This window comes from Cetorhinus maximus, chromosome 5, assembly GCF_964194155.1.
Source record: "Cetorhinus maximus chromosome 5, sCetMax3.hap1.1, whole genome shotgun sequence".
NCBI lineage: Eukaryota > Metazoa > Chordata > Chondrichthyes > Lamniformes > Cetorhinidae > Cetorhinus > Cetorhinus maximus.
This window is the reverse complement of record NC_135883.1, coordinates 38,800,720-38,827,753: the sequence shown is the minus strand read 5'-3', so window position 1 is coordinate 38,827,753 and position 27,034 is coordinate 38,800,720. Positions and strand designations below refer to the sequence as shown.

Genomic DNA, 27,034 nt, shown 5'->3' with positions numbered 1-27,034 from the left:
TCCAGGCAGCATGCTAGTGAATCTGTGTTATACCCTAAGGTCCCAATATCCTCCCAATAGTATGGAACCCAATACTGCACTCTAACTGAGGCCTTGAAGTTTTATAAAGGCCCATCATTACCTCTTGGCCTTTATATTCTATACCTCTTGAGATAAAACATAGAATTCTGTTAGCTCAGTTCTTTTTTTTAATATATTTTATGGCCTTATCAACCTGACCAGCTGCTTTTAATGTCTGTCCACCTCTACCCAAGTTCCTCTACTCTTCCACATCACTGAGCCAATTTCTATTCAGGGCATCAATACTTTTTTTAAAAAACCAAAATGCATCACCTCACACTGACTGGCATTGAATCCCATCTCCCACTTTAAACCTATTCCCCCAGCTTACCGATGTCCCTTTGCAGTTCCCTTTGGTTTTCTAAATAATTAGTATACCTCCAGTTTAGGTAGCATCTGCATTTGACAAGGCTTCCTCTAAGGCTATGTCCAAGTCATTGATATGGGCTGTGAACAGAAGCGGGCCCAGAACTGAATCCTGTGGGGGCAACCTCTACCTATTTCCAACCATTCTCAAAAGCTGCCCTTAACTCCAACACTTTTGGTTTTTTTGCCCCTTTTATCTAATTTTTAATCCTGTTTGCCAACATCCTCATACTTAAACATCCTTTAATCTTCTCTGGTAACCTCCAGTGTGGTACCTTGTTGAAAGCGTTCCTAAGGTCCATGTACACTATATCCACTGCACTTTCCCCCATCGGCCAAGTCTGTTACTGCCCTAAATAATGCTGTGAGGCTTATCAAGCAAGCTTATCCCTTTTGACTCTGTGCTAGCTAATTCTAAATATTTTCTCTTTATTTAAATATATGGTAATTTCATCCTTAAACACTCAAAACTTTTCCCAGGCTTGTAATTACCCATATGAGCTCTGTCCCCTTTTTAAAAAATGGGTAATACACTGGCTACTCTCCAGTCCTCTAGCACACAACCACACTCAATAGAGCCTGAAATAACATTTCTGGGGTCTCTGCACTATCCTCCTTCAAGATCCTAGGATGTATCCCGTCAGGTCTTGTGCTTTGTCACTTTGCTCACTTTAGTTAGGAAATTGCCTGAGCAGCTGGAGAACAGAGTAGAGATAATGAGCAGGTACTCTAATTGGCAACTATTGATGTTCCACAAGGGTCTGTATTTGGGCCTCAAACTATTCATTGTATTTATTAAGATAGCTAAATTCGCTATTGGCAGTATTGTAAGTGTATGTGGAACCATAAAATTAGAAAGAAGTATTGATAGATTAATTGAATGGGCAAGCTGTGACAAATTGATTTCAATGTAAGCAAACGTGAGGACAAAAAAGACTTCGGACCTAAAAATATTAGAAGAGAGTACTTTCTAAAATGATGATAAGTGGAGGCCTTAATAGACTTGGGGATCCAGATACACAGATCTTGAATATCATGAACAGGTACAGGAAATAATCAAAAAGGTTGATGTACTGCTGGCCCTTACATCTAGAGGTTTAGAATACGGTGGGGTAGAAATTAGGCTTCAGCTATACAAAGCACTGGTTAGACCACACACGGAGTATTGCCTGGCACCACACCTTATGAAAGATATATTGGGCTTGGGAGGAATGCAGCTTGGACTTACCTGGATGACACTTGGGGCTGGATTTTCACCACTGAGGCAGGAAATTTTCCGACTTGTTGGGCCCGCCTCAGTAAAAAGTGCCCAAAATTGGGTTCCCAAATCCAGACTATGGTTCGTGATTCATCCAATGGACCATGATCCACAAGTCATGGAGAAGCTGGCCCGACTCCACGAAAATCATGCGGGGCTGTGAGATGCCTGACCCTGCAATGGAGCTGGCCAGGTCAGGAGTGCAGGATGTGGGCTCGCTACCACATTATCTTACACCGGTGAAGATTACTGGCTCCAGGAATGGGAGGGTGAGTCCCAGAATAGGGCCCCATCTGCCCCATTTAAATGGCTCTGGAGTTGTCTCAACTCCGTGAAAATCTGGCCCCAGGCTCCAAGGGTTAATCTAAGAGGAGAAATTACACCAACTAGGGTTATATTCCATTGAATTTAGAAGGTAAAGGAGTGATTTGATCAAAGTTTTCAAGGTATTAAGGGAAACAAATAGGTTAGATTGGGACAAAATATTTCCACCGAAAGGGGTGTATAAGAATAGGGGGCAGCGTCTAAAAATTAGAACCAGAGCATTCAGGTGTGAAATTAGGAAACATTTCTACACACAAAGGGTGATAGGAACTTGAAACTTTTTTCCACAAATTGCAAATGATACTACTTTCATTTTAAATAGAGATTGATAGGTGTTTGTTAACCATTAAGGGATATGGGATAAAGGCACATATATGGAGTAAGATCAGGGATCAACTCGAGGGGCTAAATGGCCTACTCCTGTTCCTTTGTTCAAAAATCAAAAAACTCTCAGCGAATTAAAATAGACCATACCTGCTTTTCTGATCCATTTCTTTTCACTTGTTCCCTGTAATTCTTTCCCATCCTGAAGGACCCAGCCAATCCATGACCTTTGACCTGTTCAATCACTTGTTCTGCAATAAGTTTGGCCAAGGTCTTCCTGATTAGGTGGCGATTCCGCTGAATGTCATATTTGTAGGTAGCAGTGATGTATTTATACATAGCACTGACAGAAGTCGCCTTCTTCACCTTCATCTCCTTTATTGCAGTAATTAGCATTACTCGCAGATCTATACATAAGATGATGGAATCATTAGCAATCAGCAGTACAAAACAAAACATTAATTTGTGACCATCTTTGATTCGTTCCCCCTCGACTACGTTTTGAATTTAATGTTCCCACCCTTGTTTTTAAATTCCTCCTTGGCCTCACCCTTTCCTATCTCTGTAATCTCCTCCAGCCAGACTACTCTCAGGGATCTCTAAGTTCCTCCAATTCTGGCCTCTTGAGCTTTCCTGATTTTAATTGCTCCACCATCGGTGGCCATGCCTTCAGCTGCCTAGGCCTTAAATTCTGGAAATTCCTCCCTAAACCACTCTGCCTCTTTATATCTCTCTCCTCCCTTAAGCTGTTCCTTAAAACCTACCACTTTGTACACGATTTTGTCACCTGTTCCAATAATTGCTTATGTGGCTTGGTGTCAAATTTTACCTGATAATGCTCCTTTTAAGCTACTTGGGATGCTTTACTACATTAAAGGTCTATATAAATCAAGGTTCTTGTTTGATTTGCAAACTTCTTTCCTGCATCTAGAGCACTGTGTACAGTTTTGGGGATGGATTTTCATGGAGTGGGGATGACCTTTAGGAATGGCTGACAGGACTTGATTCCAGGATTCCCGCCCCATTCCTGGTGCTGGCCATTTTTGCTGGCACAGTATAAGGGGCTGTACATAGCAAGCTCGCACCTGACAGTCTTGACCTGGCCACTTCCATTGTGGGGGTGGGTATCTCATAGCCCCGACAACACCCTCCTCCCGCAACTGTCCAGGTTTTTGGCATGCTTCTCAGGGTCTCATGGTTCACAGCCCCTCAAAGGAGTCATGAACCAAAGTCTGGATTGCAGAACCTTTTGTAGGATATGATTAAAAGGTCTTACCCCATGCCCCTTCCATGCCTCCTATCCATCCTCCATGTCCACTCACCCAGTATGCATTATACAACCAATGAGCCATGTAACAACAATAGCAAGTCCAGAAAAAGACTTAAAACAATACCCATTCAAAAATCTCCTTTGGAAAAAATTGCTGCTCTTACAACCTTATAAAAGTGTCAATCAGATAGAGCCATTGAAAGTTTCAGTAACAGAAGGTTTATCTCACTTCACGCCTCTATGTCCACATAGACATTGGAAAAAACAGATCAAAGAATAACTTATTATAACCTCATAACGTTGTCAATCAATCAAACCAAACACTCCACTTCAGTCTTTGTAAACAGACTCCTTGTTCAGCTAATTTATTAGTGATTCTTGGAACTCAGCAAAACATTCATAATGAGGCCATATGGGAACTGTATCAACAGAAACAGATGGCCAGACATTGCACGCCTCTGTGGCCGCATCTGAACTGCTTCTGGGGTCAGTGGGCCTGACTTAATCCCACCCTCACTGAGCAAAAATAGTGCATGCAGGGGCCATTTATAAAGAGATGGGTCTGCCAAGTTGGGAGGTTTCCCATCTCTAGCTTCCTACCACGAATGGTGAAAATCTGGCCCGCAGTCTCCTTACTTAAGGAGGATATACTTACATTTGGAAGCAGCTCAGAAAAGTTTCATTAGGCTGATTCTTGGGATGAAGGGGCTGTCTTATGAGGAAAAATGGAGCAGATTTGACCTATACTTGTTGGGTTAAAGAATGAGAGGCGATCTTATTGAAACATAGAAGATTCTGAGGTGGCTTTACAGGTAGATGCTGAGAGGATGTTTCTCCTCATGGGGCAATCTAGAACAGGGGAGCACAATTTCAGAATAAGGGATCTCTTATTTAAAATGGAAATGAGGAAGAATTTCTTCTCTCAGAGGGTCATTAGTCTTTGGAATTCTCTTCCACAGAGGGCAGTGCAGGCTGGGTAATTGAATATATTCAAGGCTGAGTTATATAGATTTTTGATCTACAAGGGAATCAAGGGTTATGAGGGACAAGCAGAAAAGTGGAGTTAAGGCCACAATCAGAACAACCACGGTCTTAATGAATGGTGGAGCAAACTCGATGGGCCAAATAGCATGGTCCTGTTCCTATTTCTGGTTATTCTTATTCATAATCTTATTATGATCAATGCAACTTGGAATAAGTTTGATCATTTCAGAAAAACTGAGTGACCAGCAAAGATCTGCATTACAGGATCCACCAGGGTAGAAAAGTTAGGAGCAAAAAACAATGGAAATCAAGAAACAGTGATGCCAAACGTGGCTTTAAAATGCATATAAAGGGAAGACTAAAGGAAACAAGCCATTCCACTGTCTTGTGTCCTGCAAAAGAATGAGACAGAGTAGGACACTGTGATGAGTTCTACTTTCAACATACTAATGATGTAGTGCAGTGTTTTACGTCAGCAGCATTAACCCATGTGTTATATAAAAGTGATCTCCCAGACTCTATGGTTAAGTCACACTTCAATTAGTGTGGTATCATTCTCCCCAACTGTTTCACATTCTTTCTCTCACTTTTTCTGAATCTCTCCTCCCTCCTGTCCCTTTCTCCTCTGCATGTGTGAGTCTATCACACGTGTTCTTTTACAGATATACACAATAGCTATTTCTTAACTTCTTAAAGGCCATTATTTATGCAGGAAGATGGAAGGCAACAGAAATTGGAGGGTTAATGAGAAAGACTCTGTCAGAGAGATGTTGCAATGTGAACAATTAAGAAAGGCGGACTGAAGAATGACTGGTGGAGTATGTGGGAAGAAGCAAAGAGTTGAGATCAGAGTATGTGAGAGAGCCCGAGAAGGAGTGAGGGAGAGCTGGATCTAACAGTAATCATTGAGGTTGAGGGAGGCGAATGCTAAGATCTGAAATTGCTATCTGGGATGGCTTTCAGGTAGCTCGCCTTGGAAACAATCATGAGAGAATTCTCAGATGGGCACAGCCGTATGAAAGTTCTAGTCGCTTGACATATGTTGAAAGGATAGGCATACTTAAAGTGAAGCTGAAAGATTCAGGAGGTTGTAGGTCTGAGAGAACTAGGGTGTACCTAGATTGGTGGGGAATAATGGAAGAGGATCAGAAGCATTGGAGGGGGCTGAGATTGGGGCAGTGGGAGAAAGGGGATCAAAAAAGAATGGCAGTTATAAAAGAGGGGAGTAAATGGCAGCTGAGGCTACGAAGGTGCAAATTTTGAGTTTTCATCTCCTCCCCTGCTTCTGACTGATGTTCTCTCTCTCTCTCATACATTCCTCTTCTTCCTGTTTCACTTTTTCTCTCACCCTCCCCTTTCGCTTCTTGCTTTCATTCTTCTCCCTCACTTCTCATGCTCACTTTCACACTCTTGCTTCAATATTCACTACTTCTCACTCTTTCATCTTCCTTCTTCACACTTTGGTCCCTCTGTTCACTTCTCAAGTTTCTTCACAGAATGTAGAAAATTATAGAAATTCACTGCACAGAAGGAGGCTATTCAGCCTGCACATGCCTGCACTGGCTCTTTGAAACAGCAGCCATGCTTAGTCCCACATCCCTACCTTTCAGATGTAACCCTGTGAAAGTCCCTTATGCTAAAGTACCTGTCCAATTCACTGTTACAATTATTCCAAGTCAAAATCCTGGAACTCCCTTCATAACAGCACTGTGGGTGTACCTACACCACATGGAGTGCAGCGGTTCAAGAAGGCAGCTCACCATCACCTTCTCAAGGGCAATTGGGGATGGGCAATAAATGCTGGCCCAGCCAGCAAAGCCCGCATCCCGTGATTGAATAAAAAAGAAATTACTGAATCAACTTCCACCACCTTTTCAGGCAGAGCATTCCAGATCCCAACAACTCTGAGTGAAAAAAAAATCTCATTTCCCCTCTAGGCCTTTTTCCAATGATTCTGAATCTGTGCCTCCAGTTATTGACCCACTCGCCAAAGGGAATAAAGTGTGTACCATGCATTAAGCTGCCAAGACAGTGTCACGTGATCCCCACACAAGTAGAAAATCATTAAAAGTGAGAACATTTTGACTGTATGGTTTATTAAACTTTGAACAAATCAAAAGCGTTGTACACCCTTTGTACAACGTTGTACAATGTTTTTAGACAGCTTACGGAAGTGCAAACAGAGAGGGAATGGATGACCATCAGTCAGAAGAAAAGTGTCAGGCAGGTAGTCAGGAAATCCCCAGGGTGCATCTCGCTCAAGAACCGTTTTTCTGTGTTGGAAAACAGTGAGAGTAATGGCTCATCTGGGGAGTGCAGCCACACTCATGGCACTGAGTGGCTCAGCTGCACAGGGTGGGAGGAAAAAGAGGGGAAGAGTAATAGTGGTAGGAGGCTCGATAGTAAGGGGGACAGACAGGCGTTTCTGTGGCTGTAGACGTGACTCCAGGATGGTATGTTGCCTTCCTGATGCCAGGGTCAAGGACGTCACTGAATGGCTGCAGGGCATTCTAAAGGGGGAGGGCAAACAAAGATCGTGGTACATATTGGTACCAGCGACATAGGTAGAAAGAGGGATGAGGTTCTGCAAACAGAATTTAGGGAGCTAGGAAGCAGATTAAAAAACAGGACCTCAAAGGTAGTAATCTCTTGATTACTTCCAGTGCCACGCACTAGTGAGTATAGAAATAGGTTAGTCAAGATGAATGCGTGGCTGGAGAGATGGTGCATGAAGGAGGGCTTTAGATTTCTGAGACATTGGGGCCATTTCTGGGGGCAGTGGGACCTGTACAAGGCGGACAGGTTGCACCTGAACCGGAATGGGACCAATATCCTTGCGGGGAGGTTCGCTGGTGCTGTTGGGGAGGGTTTAAACTAACTTGGCAGAGGGATGGGATCCTGAGAGGAGGTTCAGCAGGGGGAGATGCACAGCCAAAATTAGAAGAAAAAGCAAGTGAGTCTGGAAGGCATAGGAGTTACAGGCCAATTAAGGCACAAGGGAGTTTGGCAAGGTTGGATGGTATTTGTTTTAATGCAAGGAGTCTAATGAATAAGGCACAAATTAACACATGGAAGTATGATGTCATTGCTGTCACAGAGACATGGTTGAGAGAGGGGCAGGATTGGCAGCTCAATATTCCAGGATATAGGGTCTTCAGGCAAGACAGGGAAGGGGGTAAAAGAGGAGGGGTTTCGCAATATTGATCAAGGAATCAATTACAGCAGTAAGGAGGGATGACATCTTAGAAGGCTCCTCAAATGAAGCTATATGGGTAGAACTTAAAAACAAAAAAGGAGCAATCACATTGCTGGGAGTGTACTATAGGCCCCCAGTCAGTGAGAAATAGAAGAGCAGATATGTAGGCAAATTTCAGAGAAGTGTAAAAATAATAAGGTAGTAATAGTGGGGGATTTCAACTTCCCTAACACTAACTTGGTTAGTCATGGTGTGATAGGTTTAGAGGGAGTGGAATTTTTAAAATGCATCCAGGAGAGTTTTTAAGCCAGTACGTAGAAGGTCCTACAAGAGAGGGCGCAGTCCTGGACTTAATCTTAGGGAATGAAACCAGGCAAGTGGTTGAGGTATGAGTGGGGGAGCATTTTGCAGATAGTGATCATAATTCTGATTCAAGGTTGTTATGGAAAAGGACAAGGATGCGCCAGAAATCAGAGTTCCAAATTGGGGAAGGCAGATTTTAATAAGATCAGATATGATTTAGCCAGAATGGACTGGGAGCAGCTACTTATAGGTAAATCTGCGTCAGAACAATGGGACTCATTCAAGAAGGAAATAGGGAGAGTACAGGGCCAACATATTCCAGTAAAGACAAAGGGTAGGACCAATAAATCCAGGGAACCCTGGATGTCGAGGGATATACAGGATTGGATAAAGAGTAAAAGGGAGGCTTAGGGCAGATACCGAGGACTCAAAACAGCGGAAGCCCTGGAGGAGTATAGAATGTGTAGGGGGGAACTTAAAAAAGAAATTAGGAAAGCAAAAAGGGGGCATGAAAAAACATTGACAGGTAAAATAAAGGAAAATCCAAAGTTATTTTACAAGTGTATTAAGAGTAAGAGGATAACTAGGGAAAGAGTAGGGCCCATTAAGGACCATAGTAATTTGTGTGTGGAGTCAGAAGAGGTAGGTAGGGTTCTAAATGAATACTTTGTGTTGGTGTTCATAAGTGGGAGGGACGGTGTGGGTATGGAAATCAGGCAGAAGGACTGTGATATAATTAAATAAATTAGCATAGAAAGGGAGGAGGTTCCAAGTGGTCTGGCAGGCTTAAAAGTAGATGAATCACCAGGCCCGGATGAAATGTATCCCAGGCTGTTGAGTGAGGCACGGGAGGAGATAGCAGGGGTGCTGGCAATAATTTTCAATACCTCTCTGGCCACAGGAGAGGTGCCAGAGGACTAGAGGACAGCCAATGTGGTACCGTTATTCAAGAAGGGAGAGAGGGATAAACCAGGGAACTACAGGCCATTCAGTATAATCTCAGTGGTGGGGAAACTATTGGAAGCAATTCTGAGGGACAGAATTAACCTACACTTGAAGAGGCAGGGATTAATCAATGACAGTCAGCATGGTTTTGTTATGGGGAGGTCATGTCTGACCAATTTGATTAAATTTTTCGAAGAGGTGACCAGGTGTGTAGATGAGGGCAATGCACTTGATGTAGTCCACTTGGACTTCAGCAAGGCTTTTGATAAGGTCCCGCATGGGAGATTGATAACGAAGGTTAGAGCCCATGGGATCGAAGGCAATTTGGCAAATTGGATCCAGAATTGGCTGAGTGGGAGGAAGCAGAGGGTGATGGTCGAGGGGTGTTTTTGTGCCTGGATGCCTGCGTCCAATGCGGTTCCACAGGGATCGGTGTTGGGTCCCTTGCTGTTTGTGGTATATATAAATGATTTAGACTTGAATGTAGGAGGGCTGATTAGTAAGTTCGCAAACGACACCAAAATTGGTGGGATGGTAAATAGTGAGGAGGATAGCCTTAGATTACAGGAGGATATAGATGGGCTGGTCAGATGGGCTGATCAGTGGCAAATGGAATTTAATCCGGATAAGTGTGAGGTGATGCACTTGGGCAGGACAAACAAGGCACGGGAATACACGATGAATGGTAGGAGGCTGGGAAGTACCGAGGATCAGAGAGACTTTGGTGTGCACATCCACCGGTCCCTTAAGGTAGCAGGACAGGTAGATAAGGTGATTAAGAAGGCATATGGAATACTTGCCTTTATTAGCCGAGGCATAGAATATAAGAGCAGGGAGGTTATGCTGGAACTGTATAAAACGCTGGTTAGGCCACAGCTAGAGTATTGAGCGCAGTTCTAGAATACGCATTATAGGAAGGATGTGATTGCACTAGAGAGAGTGCAGAGGAGATTTACCATGATGTTGGCTGGGCTGGAGAGTTTTAGTTATGAGGTGAGATTGGATAGACTGGGGTTATTTTCCCTGGAGCAGAGGAGATTGAGGGGGGACATGATTGAGGTGTATAAAATTATGATGGGCATAGATAGGGTTGAGAGGAAGGAACTTTTCCCCTTGGTGGAGGGATCAATAACCAGGGGGCATAGATTTAAGGTAAGGGGCAGGAGGTTTAGAGGGGATGTGAGGAAGAATTTTTTCACCCAGAGGGTCGTGGGAATCTGGAACTCAGGCCTGAAAGGGTGGTAGAAATAGATACCCTCATAGCATTTAAGAAGTATTTGGATGTGCACTTGTGATGCCATGGCATACAAGGCTACGGTCCTAGTGCTGGAAAATAGGATTAGAATAGTTAGGTACTTGTTTGGCTGGCGCAGACTCGATGGGCCGAAGGGCCTTTTTCTGTGCTGTAGACCTCTATGACTCTATGACCCTCTCCTTCCCTTTATGCCTACTCCCCATTCAGGTCTCAGTGCTGCAGAAAGTATCAAGGCAAATGGACATACTGGAAGTACTCTGGCTGGGTGAACTCACAGACACATCAAGAAACACTTTTGGCTACTGTTTTTCCCTATAAACAGATTATTTCTTGCAGGAATGGTCTTCAATTCCCACCAAGATACATGATGCCAGTGTGGTTAATGCTCAACTACAAAACTCCAAGTTCCTCTCGAGTGCCCAGAGGAGTATACTATATCTATCCCTTCAAGACAGAATAACAACATATCATTTTTTTTCAAAACATATAACTGAATCTTCTAAAGCATAACACACAAACTTTGAAAAGGGAAATGTCCCATGACCTTATGAGTTGGTGATCCTTGATTCTGCACATCGATGGATCAGAACTGCTAAAATCAAATAGTCTCTATGATACACTAAGCAATGCTATTACGTCAATGAAAAGGATACATTTCTGCTCATTTGATGGGAAACTCAGAGGACCTGCTGCGCAATGAAGTCTATGTGGGTGATTTTAACCAAACCCACCCTGCGTGAAGCTGTTGACATTGCTTTGACCACCCATTTTACACCCCACCCTATTTCACTTTTCATTGAAACAGACAAAATGGTTAAAATTCCCACCTGTAAATCATGATGAAGGTGAATGACCTGTATGGGGTGTTTAGCTTTCTCGGCTCACTACTTTTCACAGAGATATGATTATTAACTCTGATTTCACTAGGTTGGGTGTGGCATTTTTGTTCCGCACACTCCTTCAGTGACAGCTGAGGCACTCTGACCCTCCAGTAGGAAAGTACAGGCTGGAAAAGGCATTGCAGCCTACCTGGCCAGTCCTGAAAACTAAAACCCCTTCACTACCTAATCCCTCAAATCCAATTCTCCTTTACATTTTTACTGCACCCTTGGCCTTCACTGGGACCACTGCATGGTTCACTCCAAACATTCAGCACCCTCTGTGTAAAGTAGTTAAATATAAATTGTTTGTGCACCTTACTGCACATCGCCTGGTTCTAGAATTTGCGGCAATCCCAATCATATTACCGGAATTCAACTTTTATATTCCCTTCAGGATTTGAGCACTTGAATATCATACCCTCGGGCCCTTATATTCTCAAGGGTAAATAATCCTAGACTTCATTTGTTGTATAGCGGGGCATAGCAAGGTAGTTACATAAAAATTTCTCACGTTCTTGCTGACAAGATAAGCCATTCAACTGAGCAGTCTGATAGTGCATCGTTTTATTGATGGCTTACAGTGTTAGCTGTGGCTCAGTGGGTATTACCTACATGGACTGTAGCGGTTCAAGAAGGCAGCACACCACCACCTTCTCAAGGGCAATTAGGGCTGGGCAATAAATGCCCTCCTAGCAAGCGATGTCCACATCCTATAAGCGAATAAAAAAAAATGACACTTCAGACATAGCTATGTAAAGAGCTATGTGATACCCTAAGGTTGTGAAAGGTGCTACTGAAATGCAATACTTTCTTTTTGTCTCATTAATCTTTCTTGCTGTTGTAGTGCAATGTGAAGTGGATGAATCTAAGCTGTCCAGCAAATTACTAGAATTCTGAACTGTGGAATAATGGTCCATTGGCCGCATTTACCACCACTGGCATTCATATAAAGCAAAGAGCTCACAGAATAAAGTCCCCAGCACTGTTATTTCAGATGCTGGAAATTGGGATAGTCCTCTAATGGAAAAGGTCCCACACTTATCTGTCTACTACAGATAATCAGATAGATCTGACTTGACAAGTAATGTGGACACCTAATAGCTGAGCTGTTATCTAACAGTTCTGCTAATTATCTATGCCTGGGAGCCGCACTTTAGGTTCAGAGAAATATTTGGTTTTGAGTAGTTCTGCACTTTTTCCACTACAAATAAAGAGAGCTATTGTACATAGGTTACATAGAATAATAGAATGGTTAGAGCACAGGAAGCCTTTCGGCTTGTCATGTCTGTGCTGGCCCTTTGAAGGAGCAATTCACATAGTGAATTGTAAAACCCCATCTTTTCCCCGAAGCACTGTAAATTTTCCTTTTCAGGTAATGATCCAATTATCTTTTGAAAGCCATAATTGATCTTGCCTCCACCACACTCTCAGGCAGTGCATTCTAGATCCTAACCACTCGTTGCGTGAAAAAATTTTTCCTTATGTCACCATTGCTTCTTTTGCCAATTATCTTAAATCTGTGCCCTCTGGTTCTTGACCCTTTCACCAATGGGAGCAGTTTCTCCCTTTCTACTCTGTCCAGACATCTCATGATTTTGAATACCTCTATCAAATCTCCTCTCAACCTTCTCTTCATACATTTTCCATCCTCAATAACCAATAATGGCCAGCCTCTTCTCCACAAACCTCTTTAATTTCTTTACCCATAGTGCCAAGCATCCACTTAAGTATTGTTCTATCATTTGGTTCACCCAATGTAATGTACTGTGATGTAGTTATGATCTTATAGCTGTTTGTGAGGTCTTGCTGTGCTCAAATTGGCTGGCACACTTCATACATTACAACAGTGACTGCAATTCAAAAGTACTACATTGGCTGTAAAGCATTTTGGGACATTCAAAGAATAGGTAAAGGGTTATATAAAAGCACGTCTTTTTTCCGTAAGGTAAATTCTACCAATACTGCTTCCAATGTTCTGTCTATTAAAATGAATGGGCAGCAGATAGTGGAAAGTGAGCCTGCTATTTCTGATTTATACTTCCAGCAGATAAAGTTCATCGCAGAGCTCGTATTTATAAAGTTTCTTTTGATGCCAATTCAGTCTTGCATCATAATAATAAAGGGAGCACTTACTAGGATAGTTCACCTTTTCCTTGGGTTTGACTTCAGTTTTCTTCTTTTTTGCTTTACAAGAGGCTGCAGGTGGTGAAGGTGGTATGTAATAATTTACAGATTTCCCCTAGTAAGAGAAGCACAACATCAGTGGAGGTTTGACAGTAATGACTTCTTTCTCATTTTAGCCAGCTGAATGATGTTTCCTTCCAATCTTTTTTAAACAAGAATAACCTTTACTCACAAAACCTCTTTGTAACCAAGGTGGGCAGATAAAACACTGTAAAGATCATACTAAAGGCTACTCGAAATTTTGCAATACTAATGCCAGCACCCAGGAAGACACAGTCAGCTACATACCACAACAGCAACCTGACTGTTGCATCAGTTTGAATGAACTTGAGAGTGCCAAGCACCTAGCACCCAAGGGAAGTCACCTATTTGCTTTATCTGGCTTTCAATGCAGTAGGTACAGCTGTACAAGTGCATCAGGGATCAAGATCTTCACCCATCAGTGCATCCATAACAACTAAAGAGTCCTCTGCTGACTCGATCAGCGACCCCATCTTACATATGATGTGGATTCACGCATGGGCAGACAAAAGTAGGAGGCAGCAAACAGTGTGCAGAATTGCTAAAGACCTCAGGAGAATGTAAGTTAGGAGATGACGGCTGGAAGATGCAATTTAATATTGATAAATGTGAGGTGATGCACTTTGAGAGGAGTGGGGTCCTCCAGTTAATGGAACGGGTGTGGAAGCACAGAATGAGCTAGGCTTCAAACAACATAATCCTTTGAAAGTTTGAGTGCAGATCCTATAAAAAATGGCCAATATAAATAGAAAAATTCCTTTCGTAAACCCCTCCACCTCGATCTCTGTTAGGACACTCCATAAAACCCGTACCTTTGACCACGCACTTGGTCAGCCCTCCTAATATTCTTCGGCTTGGCAATTTTTTCTTTAATTACAAATCTGCGAAGGGCAATGGGGCATTTTTCTACCTTAAAGTCTCTATCTAGAAATGCAAGTTGTTGTTTAGCACTATCACACAATCTTTCCTCAACATTTTATTTCCTTGTTTTTTTTATGTGTTGCCAACCCAAGTAAGCCACATTTCTCCATCCAACCAGAGTGTGGTTGTCAATTGCCACAAAAACATCTAATTAAAGGAAAGAGAAAGCTTGCATTTTTATAGTGCCTTTCATGACCTTGGCACATTTCAAAGCGCTTTATAGCCAATGAAGTACTTTTTAAAAAAAATGTAATGTAGAAAACATGGGAGCCAATTTGTACACAGCAAGCTCCCACAAAACAGAAATATGGTATGGGTCAGAAATCTGTTTTAATGATACTGGTTGAGGGATAAATGCTGATCAGGACACTGGGGAAAACGTCTTTCTCTTTCTTGAGACAGTGCTTTGGGATTGTTTACGTCCACCTGAGAGGTTTAACATCCCATTTGTAAGACAGAACCTCAGACAGTGCAGCACTCCCTCAGTACTGCACTAGGCGTGTCAGCCTGTATTATGTGCTCAAGTCTCTGGAGTGGGACTTGAACCCACAACTTTCTGACTCAGAGGCGCGAGTATCACCCACTTAGTCACAGATGAAAACCAGCAAAGATCACTAGGCAGGCTCACAATAAGCAGGTGTTATAGCGCCATCCACTCCATTTTACTTTCCATGACAATCCTGACCACATGACATCATCCGCCATCCAAAGCACAAAAAGAGAGAGAACATAACAAGAGAGGGAACAAAAGAAACAAACAGAGATACAAACAACAGTAGAGAGACAACCAGTAAAAGACAGAGACACCATCAGCAACATGAAGCCAACAAAAACAAAGAACATACTTTCCATTTATCTTGAGCAAAAACACTAGTATCCTTAATGTTTTTGACCAGAGGAGACCAGTACTTAAGTATCTGCAGGAGCATTCATATCTACTTATGAATATACATATGAATTAGGAGCAGGAGTAGGCCACTCAGCCCTTCGAGCCTGCTCCACCATTCAATGAGATCATGGCTGATTTAATTGTAACCTCAACTCCACATTCCTGCCTACCCCCAATAACCTTTCACCCCCCTGTTTATCAAGAATCTATCTACCTCTGCCTTAAAAATATTTAAAGGCCCTGCTTTCACCAGCTTTTGAGGAAGAGAGTTCCCAAGACTCACGACCCTCGGAGAGAAAAAAATTCTCCTTTTTCTCCGTCCTAAATTGGTGACCCCTTATTTTTAAACAGTGGCCTCCAGAACTAGATTCTCCCACAAGAGGAAACATCCTCTCCAAATCCACCCTATCAAGACCCCTCAGGATCTTATATGTTTCAATCAAGTCGCCTCTTACTCTTCTGAACTCCAGCGGATACAAGCCTAGTCTATCCAACCTTTCCTCATAAGACAACCCACCCAACCCAGGTATTAGTTTAGTAACCATCTCTGAACTGCTTCCAATGCATTTACATCCTTCCTTAAATAAGGAGACCAATGTTACCACAGTGCTCCAGATGTGGTCTCACCAATGCCCTGTTTAACTGAAGCAGAACCTCTCTACTTTTGAATTTAATTCCACTCGCAATAAATGATAACATTCTATTAGCTTTCCTAATTACTTGCTGTGCCTGCATACTGTTGTGATTCATGTAATAGGACCCCTAGATCCCTCTGCATCTCTGAGCTCTGCAATCTCTCGCCATTAGATAATATACTTCCTTTTTTATTTTTCCTACCAAAATGGACAATTTCACACTTTCCCACATCATACTCCATTTGCCAGGTCTTTGCCCACTCACTTAACCTATCTATATCCCTGTATGGCCTTCCTGTGTCCTCTTCACATCTTACTATCTTACCTATCTCTGTGTCATCTCTACAGTATTTGACAAAGCAGGTCTCAGCCATCACAGGTTGAAACAAGGGATAGGCAGGAAAAGATATTATACAGTTTGAATCATAAGCTTGTGACCTGATATCACTCTAGTGGATCTGCTTTCCTCTTTCTAATATCCTTCCTATAATGGGATGCCAGAAGTGCATACAGCACAGCAACTGTGACCTAATCAACAAATTCAGCATCACTCCCCTGATTTATATTAATTACCTCTACGTATAAAATCCAGAACCTCATTTGCCTTGGTCTGGTTTATCCACAATCCCAGCATTTCGGATCTCTATATCTGTTCCATCACCCTGTTACGAGTCTTACCGTCCACAATGAAGTTCCTTTGAGGCCTTTTCCTAGTGTGCTATTTTCTCTGATAGCACAGTTTCCATGGAATTTGCCTTTTAAGCGTCACTGCAATGGATAAATTAGTGTCCAGTAGGGTTGCCAACTCTGATTGGATGTATACCTGGAGGTTTCACTGGCTAATATCCCAACTCCAAATATTCCATCCAGTCTAAAGCCTTCCCCCAACCCTAATCCAAATACTTTTATAACTAATTATCAAAAAGCATGCAAAAAATGTAAAAACCTATTGTTTTTAATGTCCTCTATGATTTTTCTCCTGTGTTTGCTCACAGCAGTGTCCAGAAGATTAATCTTTAATTCCTGAAGACTCCAGGGCAATCCTAGATGGTTGGCAACCCTAGCATCCAGATAACCAGTACACTCAAATGATGGGCCATACCTCCGGGAGCGACAGCGTGTCTTGTTTCATTTCTTGACGTGTGTGGGTCAGAATGAGTGCCAACATCTCCACAGTTTTCCCCAGTCCCATCTCATCCGCAAGGATTCCCCCGGGCCAATCTGCACTTTGTAGAGGGAGCTCACGAATAATGCTAAAAACAGTTCGAGAGCAGAGAGCTAACACGTTGAGCAATACAGAACTTTTACATTCATACAGAAATCAAAGGATCTATCTGAGACAACATTGCTCATGTGCAGTAAATCAGATAAAATGCTGTTGATGCAACAGACCATGTCATACACAAGATATTATTCTATTACTATGGTGGAGCTCAATTTAACTAAAGCTTGATCCTTTAAAGCACAGCTGGAAGTCACTCAGAATGTAATGTCGTTTCGTCTGGAAGCTCCCTGCAGATTGGATTATACTCATCAGTTTCAGGTTGCACTTCAGGAGTATTGAGGCTTCTAGGGTTATTTTGATGGCTGCTGTAGATGCAACAAGAGGCTCACACTATTTAGTGTGAGATGAGATTCCTATCATATATGCCTCCTTGCAATCAATTCTTAAATTTCTGACCCAATTATTCCCAAGAAATAAAGACATAAAATAAAGAGAAGAGGTGCAGTAGCTATTGTTTCATGTTGTATGTGCCTGCATGTCATTCTGCTGCAAAGGTGCTCGGCAGAGCAAGGATTAACGTGTGACTGGAGAATAGCACCGCCCACTGTATGATGTATAGAGTCACATGGTATTAGACTCAGAGAGGACATTCTAGAAGCAGATGGTGACAGTTGGTAGCAGTACCATGCATGACAGTAACTTGGGATCTGTAAATAGTTAAAGACAATCAATAAATGGTTCATGTCTAAACATACAAGTCTCACGATCTCATCATTGAGACATCAAACAAACCCATAACACAACATGGTGGTCAGCAGTGGTACATAGCATGGTGATCAGCAGTGATATGAAAGGTGGCATTTTAAATGATGAACCCAGAACAGGATCCCAAGATATGGAAAACTGAAAGGAGCTGAAGCCTAACTAGAGAGAGGCGCACCTAGGAGTGAAATTTGAAGAAACAGTTGAAGAAGCCTTTGCTACAGACTTAGAAGTTGAGGAATCCACCAGAGTGAGTGGAAGTCCATTGCAAGGCTCCCAAGTGGCGCAGAGCAAAAAACCTGCTCCGATCACAAGGCGAGTGAGCAACACTACGATAAAACCTGCAAAACCCTGAGTGATGCCAAGTTAAGACACTTGGCTAGATCACAAGACAGTGCATAAAACTACAAAAATTGCAAAATCTTGAGTAACGCACTGTGAAAAATACTGGACACTTCATGAGACGGTGAGCAAAAAAAAGTTATTAAAAAAGCTGTACTCACATTATAAAATAGATGGAGGCTCAACATATCCATAGAGAAGCTAAAACATCTTCAAGTTAAAAAAATGACTGTAAAAAGAGACCCTGCACAGTAAAAAGTAAAGAGACCTGCAGAGTTTAAGAAAAAAGAATTGCCTGAGGAGCAAGTTGCTGCAATTTTAAAGTTTCTTAAGAAACGGAAACAACCCAAGATAGTGAGGGAACGGAACCTTCTCAGTCGGGTAAAGTAAATTTTCCAGTAAAAAAAAAGATTTTCTGCTGTTCTGAAGATTAAAAAAAACCCTAGGGGAAGAAGGGGGTGGGGGGTGGAAGGAGAGCGGGGAGTGCAGGAGTGGGTTTGGGCGGGCACACATCCGATGGGGGATGCGCCACCATATTACGTGGGCGGGCCAATTAAGACCCGCCCAACGTGACATCCGCCAGCAAGCGCTATGCGCTCCCTGTGCGAGCAGGGGGGAATCCCTCAGCTGAGAGTGCTCTCTTTCGTGCATGCGCACGAAAGAGCACACTCATCTCCCTGAGGCTAAGTGCTGCCTCAAGGAGATCAGCGCCAAATTTAAAATTGGTGAAGGTGCAAAAATTAAATTTCCCTGACATGTCCCCTCATGAGTTGGGACATGTCCATCACTTTAAAGCATACATTTATTTAAATTTTAAAAACCCGCATGAAACCTCATCCCGCCCATGGATGAGGTTTCATGCTTTTTCTGAAGCCCGCCAGGGCTCCCGGCCTGCCCACCAGCCTTAAGGTTGGACGGGCAGGTCCATTAATTATCTCAATTACTTTTTAAATGGCCTCAATCGGCCGTTGATAGGTCGGCGGGCGCACAGCTGATTCGGCTGCGCCCCCGCCGGCCTGAAAATTGAAATGACTTGGGATGACATCAGGAGTTCCACCCGACGTCATCCCACATCATTTTACGCAATGGCGAGCGGGCCCCGCCCCCTGCTCACCGACCTAAAGATCCTGGCCTAGGAATAAACAAAAAACAAACCTGCAGAGTTTGGAAAAGGAACACTTTCAATTGGATTCCCCGGCTTCTTATTAAAGAAAAAGCTTCTTCAGAGTCAATAGTCTTGAAAGTTAAACTATTTTTTTTTAAACGGCCGAAAAAAGCGCAGGAAAATCACACAGAAGAAAAAAACTGGCAGCTGCAGTGACAGCTTGAAGTTTAAGAAAAAGGTTACTGCCTCAAAGGAGCAATGACATTTGAAGCAGTAACTACAAAAAAGCAGCCATGGACATCAAAGTAGAAGAGACAGATGCATTTTGGCTTAGGAATGAGCTAAACCAGACCAAAGAGTGGGAGCCTTGGAGATGACAATTTTTAGTTTACAGGAGTCTTACAGCATTAAATAAGGAATCAGAATAAGTGCAAGTTGACAACTTTTTATTGGTCTTTGGTTCATTTGCTAATGAAGTACTCCACAGCCAACATATGGGTCAATACTCAACAACATTTGGTGAGATATTAAAAGGCTTTGACAGACGTTTTAAATTCCAAGTTGTAGAGAGTGCAGACCCTAAAAGAAAGTCTAGCACACACCTAATAAAGTGTCAAGGGCAACAAGAGTCCTGAGAAAGAGGGCAACTCCCAATAAAGCACCAAGGGTAACAAGAGACCCCAGAAAGAGGGCAACTCCCAACAAAGCGCAACAAAAGACCCCAGAGGGAGGACAACAAAAGGCCCCAGTGAGAGGGAGACAGAAGACCCCAGAGCTTTGAAGATAATATTCAAGGTGGTTGCCGACCATGTCAGTGCAGTAGAATGCACAAGCCAGAGAATTTAGCACAGAAGAAAGAAATGGCTGAGAAGCAGCCGAAAAGCTTAAAAATAGAGTTTTTTGAAAATGCTGACACAGTATCCAACCTGAAACATTCAGAGACAACCCTAAGGTATCAGGAGGAAATAGTGACCCTCAATTCCACAGTTGGCAAAACAAAGCGGGAGATGGAAAAACTCAACCAGATGTGCAGCCAGGTAAAACAGCAGGCAGAAAAGGCACGCAAAGAAGTTTCGACCCTGAAAGATTCTATGCAGAATCAATATGTAGCCATGGGAAAACATGAGAAGCTAAAAAGAGCATTGAATATTACTTCAGAAAAAGATGCATTGGAACTATCAGTTGCAACAAAACGATGTATTGAAGCCCAGAGTATGGTGGCATGAGGTCAACAAGAAAATAATCCATTGAAAAAACAGTTGATTGTCCTTCAAGATCAAATGCAAAAGAAATGCATAATCATTCAGCAACATGAAGAAATGAAGGCTATCTTAAACAGCAGAATGGAAGCACAGCAGAAGAAATTTGAAGACTCTACTGAATTACAGGAAAGGTCAAGATCAAGCAAGCAAGCTTCGCAAAGAAAAGGAAAACCTTTTGGAGAACCTTCACATGCTCAAGAATCCCTCAGGACAAAGTTTATTCCTCTGGAAAATTTTGAAGAGAAGCAAAATGAATTTAACATCACTCTGAACAAACTGAAGAAGCAGTTGGCAGAGAAGTCTGAGCAATATTCCATATTCCAGGAGGAAGCTGAAAGCTACATGAAACAGATTGAAGGGCTGAAGAAACAGCTGAATGAAAATAAGGAGACATTGGAAGGAAAAGCCATAGAACTTTCCAAGCTGCGAGTGGATAATGAAGCCCTGAGTAGCACAATTACAGAACTGAAACAAGTTAGACTTCACCAGAGACAGACCTGACCAACAGTGAAACCAAAATGAAAGACAAGGACAAAGTTAAGTTGCAGACAGAGGAAAAAGAAGACAGAAATAAGATCAAAAAATGTAAATCCGAAACTGAAGTACAAGGAACGAGAAGAAAAATCACTGTATGTCTCAGGCATACTGAGAACCATTGAGCTGAATGAAAAGATTCATAGGCTTGCAAAACAATCTGAAAATAAAGCAGTAAACAGATTTTTGGCTGAAATTGTAAAACAAGTGGAAATTAAAGTTCATTTTGCGAAATGTATACATCCAGCAAGAACATGGCAGACACCACGGAAAAAGAAAATTCGAGTCCATTCTAGGAATGAACGGAGTGCACATTCCCTTCGGAAGGAATGGGACAAACCCACAGTGTCCGAAGAAAGTAGATGAGTTGTTAATAAAGAGAAACACAACTCAAAGGAGCTCCAAAAGAGAATCAAATGGAGATAACAAAGTACCAGAAAGAGAGAGTAATACTACCATTCCTCCAAATGGGGCAGACCAAGATGTGGAAGAACTGTCAAGCCCCAAGACCATCTGAATTTATAAAATCAGAGACTTGAGGCAGAGGAGATGGGATAACAAAGAAAGATTGCATTGTAATTAGTTATACTCCATTGGAAGGTAGGAGAGTTTTCTTTTGAGAAGAAAGGGGGATGTATGATGTTGTATGTGCCTGCATGCCATTGTGATGTAAAGTTGCTCAGCAGAGCAAGGACTAACGTGTGACTGGAGAATAGCATCACCCACTGCATGATGTATACAGTAACATGGTACTAGGCTCAGACAGAACATTCTAGAAGCAGCTGGTGAAATGTGGTAGCAGCACCATGCACGATAGTAACCTGGGATCTGTAAATATTTAAAAATTAACAATAAATGGTTCATGTTTAAACATACAAGTCTCAAGTTCTCATCATTGAGAGATCAAACAAACCCATGACTCAACAGTAGCAACAGTTAAAAGAGGTCACCAAAGATACAAAGGGGAGGGAACACTAGAAGCAGTTCATAAGTGTAAGAGAGGGATAAACAGAAAGATTAATGATAGTGACACAGCAATAGAGAGAAAGAAAAGGACAAAAAGAAAAAGGAGAATGAAAAAGAAAGAGAGAGTAAAAGGAGGAAAGAGAAAGAATGAATTATTCGCATTTACATCTCCGCTGGATCCATCTTTTATTTCTTTACTTGTCCCGTTACTACCCCTTTTGCCTTGCACCACATCCCTTTGTCATTTAATTTCTCCTGCCTTCCACCCTATCACAGACTTTCACTTTTGTTCTTTCCTCCCCTCCCCCTCTCCCTACCTCTGTGTCTGGTTAAAAGCTGTCAGAGCTCTATTCTTTCCCAGTTCTGATGAGAGATCATTGACCTGAAACATTAACTGCATCACTCCCTACATAGATGCTGTCTGACAGCAATTTGTTTTTATCACATCACTATAGCTCCTTTCATGCCCTCCGGACATCCCAAAGTGAAGTACTCTTTTGAAGTGTAGGCACTGCTGCAAGATAGGAAATGCAATAGCCAATTTGCACACAGCAAGGTCCCACAAACAGCAGTGAGACAATAAGTAGATAATCTGTTCTGACGATGTTGGTTGAGGGATAAATATTGGCCAGGACACTGGAGAGAACACCCTGCTCATTTTCAAATTAGCATCATGGGATCTTTTACATGCACACAAAAGGGCAGCTGAGGCCTTGGATTAGCATCTCATCCGAAAGTCAGCATCTCTGACAGTGCAACATCCCCTCAGTACTGCATTGGGGCTGTCAGCTGAGATTATGTGCTCAAGTCTCTGGGTAGGGAGGGTAAATGAGACACAGACTGGGGGCAAGAAACAGCAAAGCTACTACTGGTAGCAGAAAAAAAAAACCCAAGGCATGATGCAGTCCCCTCTAAACTCTAAACTCGGTAAACAATGTGATTGGGCCTTAGATGAGAATAAATTGTTTTAAATTGCTTTATTTTTTACAGAACAAAACCCGCCATAAAAAAACTCTAAATACTAGACCCCAACTGCCAGCACTCCTAGGCCAACAAATTTGATCTCAGTACCATAAGGTGTTTCTAAAGAGTAAAATATACCCACCAGCCAGTGTAGGGGTTGTAATATAAGTTTTTCTCATCCTTTGTGGCGATTTCTTTCCATAACACGTGGAGGGCACTTTCTGCAAGGAAACAGTTGTATTTTTTTAAACTGCATTGTTACATTGAACATTATGATGGAGTTGAATGGCAAAGAATGAGGGTGAAGAATTACAAAGAATGGATTAGAGGCCCTCCACCTGCATTTTACGCAGTCAGTAAATGTGATGATATTTTCACATCTATTCTTGCAACTGAAATCCACTCTTTCAACCTTCCCATTATAGTGCCTGGATCGATGCATAACATACCTTGATACTCCCCAGGCCTTACAGGATGTGCATCGCTTGTTTGCACACATGCTGGTGTCAGTCGCACTTTGAATGCCGTGTAGAATAGTAATAGCTGTTGATCAACAGAAGGTGACCAAGTTTTCAACAGCTTAATTCCTAATAGAGTGAGGGACATCGAAGGTTTAAGACTGGGGCTCGATTGGATTCCCGGGCACATCGAAGCAGATTTCAAAAGCAGACCACCAAGGGTGTCAATGGCTGCTTGGGTCAGATAATGGTGCTGACACAGATTGGCTCCAAGGTACTGTTCACTGGCGGTGACACACAATGGCACTACGACACCGTTCAGTATTACCAATATTTAATTACTATCTTAAACCTAAAACTTAAGTGAAAATCATGTCATGGAATGAACAGGATGTATTTAGCGACTGTCCCCAACTCTTTTGTAGACACTTATCTAGTAAATAGCGATGTGATTGGGTCAAAGAAAAAAACTGCAAATGGATGAGCCTGTGAGGGGGCAAGACTACCAAGGGGTTGGGGGGGTGGTTGTGCACACCACTCCCTCCCACAGTGGGAGACCTTTTAAATATTTGCTTTGAAATGGGACTTTCTGGTGCATTATTTCAGCAGCATTTGAAGAAATAACTCAAACCCCTTCCCCCTCACTCACTCATGCCCTCCATCCCCACCTACAACGACTCAGCTAGCTCTCCCTCCCTACCCACCCCTCATTCACTCAACCCTTCCCTACCTCCCCACCCAGGTCCATGCACTGATCCCCACCTGGATTTCTCCACCTTGCCCACCTTGCTCCACCTCGGCTCCTCATCGCTGCCACTGCCCCTGCTGTCAGTGGGCGGGTGCAGCTCCTCCTCGGCCTGCGTCACTTGGGCCGTGGGGGGTCAGATCCTGGTGAGCAGGGGAGTGTGGCCCTTTCCATCACCGGGCCCATGGGTAGTGCCCGGGTCCTGAATAGGTCGAGCCAGTGCCATGCCCAATCCGACATGGGAGCACAGCCAGGTTTGGGATTTTGGGAGTATATATGGAGCAGAGTTGGGAATAAACACCCACTGCTCCAGCCTTGTTTCTGACAGAGACTCCTCCTTTCTTTTCTAGGTTCTTCTCCTTGGTTCCCAGAAAATGTTGAATAATTAGTGACAGTGCAGCTGAAAGTCTACTGCATGGTGGCTACAGGAGCAGCCAGAACACTGCTTCAGCTCCTTAAATCACAGGTTCCCTCCCTCCCTTGTTGTTCTGCCAATCACAGGTTTTTTCTCTGGAGGAGCTGCAGGAATAGGAGGGTAGGAACCTATGATTGGAGGGGCTGGAGCAGCCAGAGTGGGAGACACAGAATCTCTGACTGCAGCTCCATCTCTCCTATGCTGGCTGCTCCTCCAATCACAGCTCTGCAGTTAGTTCCTGCTCTCATTGACTGACAGTAGAGTTGCAATTGTTTTAAGCCCGTACCAGTCCCAAAGTTGGATCATATATTTAAAATGGCGGATTTCCAAAACGTCAATGTCAGAAATCCGCCAAATGGTAGAAATTCCTCATCCCTGGTTTTATTAATCAAAACTGGGGGTACGGGCTTGAAAGCCATTGAAAAAACTGAGTGGTAAAAGCAAAAAAAGGGAAATCTGGTAAAAAGTTGAAAAATCATATCCCTCATTAAGAGTTGCCAATCACCCTCATTTCATGCGAAGGGACTAAGCTATGTTCTCCACTTTGGCAACTGTTAACGGAGTCCACATGGCCTGTTCTGACGAAAGATCATCGGTCTGAAATACTAATTCTGTTTTCCTCTCCACAAATCTTGCCTGCTGAATGCTTCAAGCATTTTCTGTTTTTATTCCAAAAATGATATATGGTTTTGCTGCGAGGGGAAACATATACAACTGTGTTAATTAGAAATAGCAAATAACCGGGCATTACATGGATTCACTCTTTGAGGATGGTGCAGACAAAGATTTACAAGGATGACAGTTATAACTTCTCAGTCCTGCTATCAGGAAAGACGGAACAGGCTGGGCTCCTTTCTCTACGAAAGGGAAGGTTGAGAGATGACATGATAGAGGTCCTTAAAATTTTGAAGGGGTTTGATATAGTAGATGTAGATGCTGTTTCCACTTGGGGAACAAGTCCAGAATTATGGCCCATAAATGTAAGATAGTCACTAATAAATCCAATAGGGAATACAGGAGAAACTTCTTTACTCAGAGGGTGGAATTTGCTACCTCATGGAGTAGTTGAGGCGAATAGTGCAAATACATTTAAGGGGAGCCTAGATAAGCACACGAGACAGAAAATAATAAATTATCCTAATAGGATCAGGTGAAGGAAAATGAGACCAATTGGGCCAAATGAGCTCAAATTGCGCTGAGGGAGACTGCTGGAGTTTGACCAGGTAAAAATCATACCACTTAGCAGCACAAAGCACTGGTACCAGCCTGCTGCATGACTAGTCAGTAGAGCTTAATCTGTTAAGGCATTAGGTTGCATAGCCAAGTTGGAAGCACCTCAGCCCAGTGACAAGATGGTAGGACCACCTCAACACTTTTAATTTTAAGATACATTTCAAACCATCAAGTTTGAAAAATAATGAATATTATCATTGGTAAGCTAATAATAATTTTCACCCTCAAAAAGAGATCTGTCTTCAGTCCGAAAATGGTGTTTGGGTGACAAGCTGATGTTCACCAATTTCTAGTTCAAACTTACTGCTTGAGGAAGGGCCGGCACTATACTTCTCTCTCTGAAGCATCCAACTGACAGCGTGGCACTGATACGGTCTGAGTGTTGGGACAAGCAGAGGGTGCTGAACCTTCTCAATGCACAGACTTTCCTGCTGATGTGCATGCCGTACAAAATCATAAAGTTCTTCAACATTCTCCCTTTCCCGCTCTTTATCGGCTTCTTCTGTGACATTTGTGACCTCTTAAAAAAAGTACAGAAAATATTCACATTATTTGAGAGAATTACCAGCTAAGAATGGAAGAAAAAGACAGCAGCACACAAACGTACCAACAGCTCTTGAGTTGTAAAAATCTTTAGTGAACTCCAGGTAGTACTCAATATTTCAGAGAGTAACAGTTCATATTGTTTCCTAAATTTTGATTATTTGTGGTTTTGCAGATTCATTCATGTTTGATGAAGTGCCACATAACAGGTGTGCCAGCGAAGTTGAAGCCCATGGAATAAAAGGCACAGTGGCAGCTTGGATATAAAGTTGGCTGAGTGACAGGAAACAAAGAGTAGTGGTAAATAGTTGTTTTTCAGACTGGAGGATGCAATATGGTGGGGTTCCATAGGGTTTGGTACTAAGACCACTGCTTTACTTGATCTATATTAACGACCTCGACTTTGTGTACAGGGCACAGTTTAAAACTTTAAGGAGGAGAGTGATAAATTTCAAGAGGACATAGACAAGCTGGGCATGTGGCAGATGAAATTTAATACAGATAAGTGTAAAGTGATACATTTTGGTAGGAAGAGCAAGGAGAGGCGATATAATCTAAAGAGGACAATTCTAAAGGGGGTGCAGGAACAGAGAGACCCTGGGTGTATGTGCACAAATTGTTGAAGGTGGCAGGGCGGGTTGAAAAAGTGTTTAAAAAAGAACATA

General features: G+C 42.6%; 1 protein-coding gene across 1 annotated transcript in view; it reads right to left on the bottom strand.

Moving 5' to 3' along the window:
• The window catches only part of shprh (SNF2 histone linker PHD RING helicase), a 110,064-nt gene that overhangs the window by 62,266 nt on the left and 20,764 nt on the right, over positions 1-27,034 (bottom strand). The window contains exons 5-9 of the mRNA XM_078541786.1: positions 26,131-26,346; positions 23,118-23,196; positions 16,919-17,069; positions 13,300-13,405; positions 2,483-2,739 (exon numbers count right to left, since the gene is read on the bottom strand). Of these exons, the coding sequence (XP_078397912.1) occupies positions 2,483-2,739; positions 13,300-13,405; positions 16,919-17,069; positions 23,118-23,196; positions 26,131-26,346 (809 nt within the window). The remainder of the gene's footprint in view (positions 1-2,482; positions 2,740-13,299; positions 13,406-16,918; positions 17,070-23,117; positions 23,197-26,130; positions 26,347-27,034) is intronic.